Raw genomic sequence first — 8,050 nt, forward strand, 5'->3', positions numbered from 1 at the left:
CTTTATGTTTAAGCTGGAGCCTGCTTTGCTTATTCCTGGTCACATCTCACAGCAGACACCAGGGAGAGGGTATTCTCATGGGGGCACTGGCTCTGTGCCCGGCCCAAACCATGACAATGAGAATCACCTTTTCAGACCTAACTCAGCAGTCTTAATTGAGACAAGACCGGTAGGAAAGCAACTAGGAGCATTCTCTTCCACAGAACTGCAAAGTCACACACACAGTTGCACTTTCAAAGCTGTTAATTTAACAAATGATGATGATGATGATGGAGGGCAGGGGAAGGAGCAGTAACAGAAGAGGCTGCAAATTCGGGGCTTTCCCAAAGAAATACGTTTGCAAAGCACAGGGTATTCACCTCCCATGGTATTCCCCTCCCACGTTTCCCAGGAAGCTCAGAATACAAAGTGGTTCCCCACTTTGACCACAGTGATCACCACGCAGAGTTTAATACATATTTTAAAAAGTATAATAACAATTCTTGACAGAAAAGTAACAAATACTAATCACTAATATCCCCAAAGTTAACACAGAGTTACTCAGCTTTAGGTACAGCTTTTTTTTTTTTAATTAATTTTTAATTTTTTTTTCTTTGAATTTTGCACTGCAATTGCACCCATTTTCTACATACTGACTTTACCATCAGTATGAAATACCCATTTTCTGCATACTGACTTTACCATCAGTATGATATACTGATTTGAAGACAAAAATCCCCAATCAAAGCAGAAAAATCCAGCTTTCAATGCTAACCTGAATCAGGACTTTACCCAGCTGATTTTATCTCCCTCCATATCACAGCTAGACTTCAAACCTTTATAACAAGTATTCTTTATGACATGCTGTCAGAGCCTAATTCATGTTCTCATTAACAGTTCCATGGTAGTAAGTGAAATGGAAACAAACACATTGCTGTTTTTCTCAATTTAAAAACAAATTGGAGAGCGTACTGAAGGAAATTCATCCCTGAGTAACAAAGCATTTAAAAGCTGCATCCCATTGCCAGTCACTGCAACATCCTATGACATTTACTCTAATAATTAATCAATACTATGAACAGGCAGCAACAGAACTGGTCACAGTCCAATGTGTTTGCAGCGTTGTTGCATTGATCCCGTGATCCTGCTTAATGAAACTGCAAGGGAACATTAGGAAATGGGATAAATAGAAATAGTGTCTTTTACTATTTTAAGTTGAATGTCAGATTGACAGCTAAACCGTGCTGGATCCCAGGGAACTTAGAGCAGTGGTGGTCAGCAACTGGCTTCTTTGGATGTCCAAAGGGTTTCCACGGGGTGTCTTCAGCCAAACAGCAGGAGGAGAACGATTGTGATGGAGTTCAGGGCTATTAGTGGCACTAAAGATGGAGAAAAATGGGAAATTAACAGTGAAAATTCTGCTTTCCACATCACAAAATGATGGAGCTTCATATAACGGTGAGAGGAGGAGCAGAACCAGTCAAAATTTTAGAAATACATTTAATTTTCCTATGTAAAGTAGGAGCCAGTGGAAGGAGTCAGGCTCAAGGACATTAGTAGAAAGCAACAGCAGAAGTATTTTTTCCACAGCATGTTTTAACTTTAACCCAGAGCCTTTAGTTCTATTTTAACTTCAACACAAGTAACTCTTTCTCCAAATGTAAGTAAACAATCTAAAATTCAGCTTATGTCCTTGGCTTTGCTGTGCTTTAGAATAAATGTTTTGGGTTTTACTCAGTGATAGGCAAGACAGGTTAAGATTTGTTACTCCCTCTCTACCATCATCTACAAAATGAATTTTTGGTGTCCTTCATAATGAAGAACTATCAGTAACTTGCAAATTAAGTCTATTTTTCTCCCCATCTTCTGAGGCATGTAAGCCTCGCTTGCCTTTCAGAAACCCCAGAATTACATTTTCCTCACAGGTACTTGCCATAAAGTTGGATTTAGACAAAGTGATTGACACTAATTGCACACTTTGGTTGATCACCAAACTTCCTCCCAGCTGCCAAACCCCAAGGAGAGGCAAAAGCTCCGCAGGAGAAACACAAGCCAGAGCCAGGGAATGTTTTTGCGCTTTTACCAGAATTAGGGCACTTTAGGTGAGGCCTGCACCCTCTCACAGAGAGTCCAGGCCCGGATGAAGTATAGATTAGTGCAGAAACAAGACATTACAGATTGTAATAGTAATGATCATAATCATAATGATAATAGTAAATATTGTGCCCTTACCTCTCATAACGGTTCGTATTGATCGAATGAGGTTTGTCAGCTGTGCTTTAATTCCTGGTTCCTCTCCAAATCCTCCAATCCCTTGATCGCTTCCCCAGCCAACTGGGTCACATAAAAACAGACACACACTTTAGGAAAAAAACCCGAAAACCACACAACAAATGCTACAATTTTAGCAAGCAATCTATCCTGAGTGTAGTTTATACTAACACAGATAGACAGCCCAATTAGCCTCATTTCACAAGCATATTTTTATACAGTAAGCTGAAACTGTTAAACCTCACATTAAGCGATGGTAAATCCATGTTTCTGTAAAGAAAACCCTCACCTTTTTAATACACCACTTTTCCCTGCGTGCCCAGACTAACAGGTGAGTTCATCTGGGCTTAAAAAATAAAACAGCTGTCAAAATAAACCCTAAACCAAGTGCAATCTGTTCACAGTACTGAAAACAAAATAGCAAATAACTGCAGGATGTGAAGTGGTGATGCTTCAGCACTGAAAATGGGGCCACACGAGAGAAGAACAGCCAGCACAAATTCCAAAATCGGGGTGATGATTTTTGCAACTGCTGTAAAAAAAAAAAAGCTAGAACTTTTAAGGAAAAAAAATTGGGAATTTTTCTGAGTGTAGCAGAAGTCCTGAAGTTTTATGATGCCCAGACACAGCATGATGGGACCAGGGATGTGTCCAGGGATTTTTAAAACCTGCTGGCTGCAGCCCTTACCATTTTGGGAAGGAGGACAGCGAGGAGCAGCTCTCAATACACCAAGCTCCACTGCCCAAGCTGTGCATTTCTTTCTCCAAAGGCCACTTTTAAGTGATTTTTGTTCTCCCTTTCTCGCCTCCCTGGCACCAAACCGAGGGTGGTGGGTGAGTCCTCTTCCTGACCAGCCTTGCCAGCTGCTGCTTCCCACTGGGATGAGCCTGGAACTATATTCCCAAGTCTCACGAGGCTGACAAGTGGCTTCACCCATCCCACTAGTACCCACATCTCCCGTTTTTAACTGCAGCTGCTCGTCAGGAGAGCCAAAGAAAAGCCCAAACCCAAACCGAGGAGATCCCTTGAAACAAATCCAGCAGGGGAAAGGGATGCCCTGCTGCACTCCTGCCAACAATCCTGGCTCAGCCTGACGTGGAGAAGTCAGGATTCTCCACACGAATGAACTCGGAAACCGTGGACCGTTGGACTTTTTTTTTTCCCCCACGGCTTTGCAAATCTTTGTCGGTGGATCTTCTCTCTTTTGCAGGGCTTTGGCTTCTTTTGAAGGGCAAGGATGCCCAGCCCCGGGAATCCCACGGACCAAGAGTCGCCATCTCATCAAGAACCAGGCACGGCAAGAAAAAGGAAACCTTTGTACGACACCAACCACTCCGAGGCGCGGCACGAAGGGCCGCGAAACAGTTAAAAATGAACAGGAAAAATGGACAATTATAGGGGAAAAAAAAAAAAAAAAGAAAAAGAAGAGAGAAAGGTACGACGAAAGCGGCTGGGAATTCATCCCCAAAGCCCAAACCCACCCCGATTCCCAAAGCCCTCCCCCGTGCGCTGCTGCTCCCACCGGCAGGGAGCGGCGGCGGGGCCGCGGCCACCGCGTCCACCCCCCCAGGCCGGGCGGCCCTCCCGGCTCACCGTGGCGGAGGAAGCGCTCCTCGTGCAGCACGGCCACGGCGTTGACGATGAGGAGCGAGGCCTGCAGCAGCGAGTAGAGCGTGAACGCCATGGCCCGGCGGGGCGGAGCGGGGCGACCCCGGGAGTGGCACCGGCAGCGGCAACGGGAGCGGCGCCCGAGAGAGACGTGGCGGGGCGGGGGGCGGGGCCTCGCTCACGGCCGGGAGGGGCGGAGCCTGAGGGCGGGGCCTCACTCAAGGGCTGGGGCGGGGCGTGGCCTCTCCGCGGCTGCCGCGCGTTTGGGGCGCAGGGAGGGGGCGTGGCTTTATGGGGCGGGACAAATCTGGGGCGCGGCTTGATGAGCCCGGCCCAATGGGGCGCGGTGTGGTTTGTGGAGGCGTGGCCTCCCGGCCGCGCCGTGCCCGCCCTACGGGGCGTGGTCTGGGGGGGCGTGGCCGTCGGCTCCAGCAGCCGCCCTCGAGTCCGGGCTCGCCCGCGGATCCCTCGGGACCCCGAACCCCTCGGAGCCCCTCGGAGCCCCTCGGGTCCGGCCGAACCCGCGGACCTCGCAGAGCCCCGTGGATCCCTCGGCGCCCCGGGGATTCCTTGCAGCCTCTTGAGTCCGCTGGATCTATGGATCCCTCTGGTCAATGGATCACTTGGATGCCTGTGGATCCCTCGAGTCCGTGGATCTCTCGGAACCCCGTGGGTCCCATGGAGCCCCTTGGGTCCATTGGATCCGTGGATCCCTCGCGCCCATGGATCCTTTGGAGCCCCGTGGAGCCCTTGAGTCCATGGACCCCTCAGAACCCCGCGGGTCCCTCAGAGCTCCTTGGGTCTGTTGGGACCGTGGATCCCTCGGGTTCATGGATGCCTCGGAGCCCTGTGGTTCCATCAGAACCCCTTGGGTCCGTTGGATCCGTGAATGCCTTCAGTCCATGGATCCCTTGGAACCCCGTGGATCCCTTGGGTCCATTGGTCGTTCAGAGACCTCTGGATCCCTTGGGTCCGTTCATCTGTCAGAGCCTCTTGGGTTCATTGGGTCCATGGATCCCTCGTGTCCATGGAGCCCGTGGAGCCCTGTGGATCCCTCGTGGCCATGGATCCCTCGCCTCCACATGGGTTCCTCGGAGCCCCTTGGGTCCATCGGATCCGTGGGTCCCCCGGGTCCATGGATCCCTCGGAGCCCCGTGGTTTCCTCAGGTCCGTGGGTCCTTCGGAGCGCCGTGGATCTCCCAGGTCCATGGATCTCTCGGAGCCCCATGGTCCTCACAGCGCAGGCTGTGATGTGGGCAGCTCCGCTCGCCATGCAGCAAGTGGCCTTTGGATTGGAGCGGGAGTAAGGCTCATCCTCATCCTCCTCCTCCTCCGTCGGTGACGTGGTAACGTGGTGTCTGCTGGCAGCAGGGAGACACTGCCCGGCATGGGGCAGCCCCGTGGCCATCCCTCATCAGCAACCCAACACAAGTAGAGATTAATAAAAAAACATAAACACTGCACATGAAAAAATACATGAGTTTATACTTATATTTATCCTTATGGACAGCGGGGTTTTTCTGTGTGTTTTCTCAGCACATTGGTTTTCCTCCTGTCCTGACTGAGGTTTCTTGCAGGAAGTCAGCCCAGATCCCAGATGCTGTTTATCCAGCACATAATCCAAAGCACACTCCAAAAAAAAAAAACAATTACCTTTTATAGCAGATTGATCACTGCTTCTCCAGTCAAATTACAAAATAACCACAACTGGAGCTCAGGGATACTGTATCCCCTGTTATAACTGCTGTAGTTACACACTTATCCCTGTACTGTAGTTACACAGTTATCCCAGTGTAGTTATTGATGCACAAATAGACATTTTTCCCCCTTTGCCTCTTTCAGTCCCATTGGCTGAAGGGGGTGATTTGCATAACCCTCCCTGATTTTATTTCCCCGTAATCTCACAGTACCCAAGCCCCTTAACTCGGATGGTTGGTGCTTTTATGACTCAATCAGGGCACAGTGATCTGCACGATCCCTTTGTGGTGTTGGTTATTGGAGCCCTCTGCTGCAATGGAGGCGACAGCTTTGTGCTCAGTGTGGTGGGGTGCAGAGACCCCATCTCGATTCCCTGCCCTGCCACAGACTTCTGACACAGTCTGGACAAATTATTCACCACCTGTCAATATTGCATCCCCATGCTCTGTGTGAAGATCAGCAGCAAGTGATGACCTGATACTTCAATTAATAAATTGTCACGAGTATGTAATCAATAGATGCTCAGACACCAAGTGAATCAGCTGAGAAGAAGCCCCACACCTCAGCTTCTTCTTGTGTTCATCTTTCCTTCCCAAAACACCCACTCTGGTACAGTCAGTGTCACAATATTGTACATCTTAATAGTCACTACTATTAAATAACATCACATTTTAATACTGGAATAAAGCACCCCGCCACCAGAACCACAATTTACAATTTACTCACAAAATTACTGCTATTGTACAATTGAGATAGGGAATCAAGGATGTTCATCAGAGTTCTGTCATCTGGTCAAAAGTGTCATTTCAGCCTCAAAAAGGAATATAGTCTCAATTCAGGGTAATGACTAAAACATCTCTTGCAGTTGCAGTGAGCTCAATATTTTTGAAGCCTGTACTGAAGTGTTTACTTACATGAAAACTCATTGTTTTTCCCAGATGCTTTGGTTCTGAAAACTCTCTTGTGTATGATTAACTTCATAAGCCAGCGGTTAGAGGGAACACTTGAGTGTAGTGGCACATGTGAGCACACACTTGCAGGCTCAGGAGCTCCAGCACAGCTTCTCTATTTCTCATCTAGGTTTTAAAATTTGCTATAACTGCAAAACTTCTAAAACCCACCATTTTAACATTTTGAAATGGAGCCATTTCTAGTTGCCCGGTTCCCACTCCCCCTTTCTGCCCCAAATTTGCAGGGCTTTATAATTCAAAAAACCTTTTTCTATCTGTAAATAGCAAAACAAAAAATAAAAAAGCTCTTCTTGAATGATTATATCAAACTCCATACAGGCAGGGAAAGTCAATATTGGCCTGAAAAATTTAATCCCAAAGGTCACTACGAATTTTTAAGAAGTTCTGAGTGGTGACCTGTGATGGTCTCACAAACAGAGCTGTCTTTTGTCCTCAGACATAACTTAGGGCATTCTGGCAGTGATTCTATAATTAAATACAGATGATTATGGGGCTCACTAACACAGATATCTTATAATCACCATGATCAAGTAGCATTTCCTGGGCTACCTCCTTACGGTACACAAGCTATAAATAAATAAATGCTAACCTCAGTGAAGAGCTAATGCTTAGAGTTATGGCCCTGAAAAAAAAACCCGAGGTTTTTGCAATAAGTACACAAGTTATGGCTTAGTATTTTTACCCATAATTAAGATGTATTTCAAAAGAGCAGCTGCCATCAAGCTGACATAAACTTGACATGATTTTCCCCTTAATGAAATCCATCATGGCAACTTAGCAACCACAGGAGTCTTATCTCTGAATCATGTTACGTGGTTGAAGGAAAAACCAGATAAAGTTGCTTGCATTAGAAGGAAAGGGGCTTTTTTTTTAATTTCATTAAGGTGTCGTGTTTCAGTACAGTAAATTCCCCTGGTGTCATCTGCAGGGTGCATTCAATCACCATAAAGGAGAGTTTTAAACCACCTTACAGATGTCAAAGGATTAAACTTCAGGCTGGTGAAGTATTGTGAAGGCACTGGTGTTTTTCACTCTCAGTTTCTCGTTCAATATCTTCAGGCAGAGCACATCTGCCTGGGTCTCACTGTCCCCTACACTTAATGAGAACCCAGCTTGCTGCATGGGGGATTTTGGAGTTAACTGAGTTTAATCCTGATGAGAAAATACCAGGACAAAGGAAAACCTATGACTTCAGGTCATATACCCTTCGCCTCACTTGCCACCATCTTCTGACTTTATTTTCTGAACTGGCTTTAACCATTTCCTCCTTTGGGCACTGTACATACCCAGATACACATCAGTGAGAAAATTTTGGGGGCCCAGAAAAGTCTGGAAATTGGGCCCAACGATCCCAAGAAGTGAAGAAATACATTTTGTTGGTGGCAGATTTTTTACCAACTCCTACTATGATTAACTTCATTAACTGAAATACTTTGCGTAGGTGAAAAAAATTAGGTTCTGTGTCTCGGCCAGGTGCTATAAATAAATCCAATAGCTAAATTTCACAGTTAGACTAAAGCCT

At 46.8% G+C, this 8,050-nt stretch overlaps 1 protein-coding gene across 1 annotated transcript; it reads right to left on the bottom strand.

The window, feature by feature from the left end:
- Positions 1 to 280: 280 nt before the first annotated feature.
- IER3IP1 (immediate early response 3 interacting protein 1) lies at positions 281 to 4,025 on the bottom strand. Its single transcript, XM_058824183.1, has 3 exons — positions 3,845 to 4,025; positions 2,212 to 2,313; positions 281 to 1,358 (listed from the first exon to the last, which is right to left on the bottom strand). The coding sequence occupies exons 1-3, from the start codon at positions 3,933 to 3,935 to the stop codon at positions 1,303 to 1,305; spliced, it is 249 nt and encodes an 82-aa protein (XP_058680166.1). The 5' UTR covers positions 3,936 to 4,025; the 3' UTR covers positions 281 to 1,302.
- Positions 4,026 to 8,050: the final 4,025 nt, after the last annotated feature.

Source organism: Ammospiza caudacuta, chromosome Z (genome assembly GCF_027887145.1).
Source record: "Ammospiza caudacuta isolate bAmmCau1 chromosome Z, bAmmCau1.pri, whole genome shotgun sequence".
Classification (NCBI taxonomy): domain Eukaryota; kingdom Metazoa; phylum Chordata; class Aves; order Passeriformes; family Passerellidae; genus Ammospiza; species Ammospiza caudacuta.

Bases quoted from the DNA above. Each gene is read 5' to 3' on its own strand.
- IER3IP1 (XM_058824183.1), bottom strand. From the start codon at position 3,935: ATGGCGTTCACGCTCTACTCGCTGCTGCAGGCCTCGCTCCTCATCGTC. The intron at 2,314-3,844 runs GTGAGCCGGGAG...TATGTGACCCAG, and splicing joins GGAGCGCTTCCTCCGCCACG to TTGGCTGGGGAAGCGATCAA. The intron at 1,359-2,211 runs GTAAGGGCACAA...CTCCATCTTTAG, and splicing joins AATACGAACCGTTATGAGAG to TGCCACTAATAGCCCTGAAC.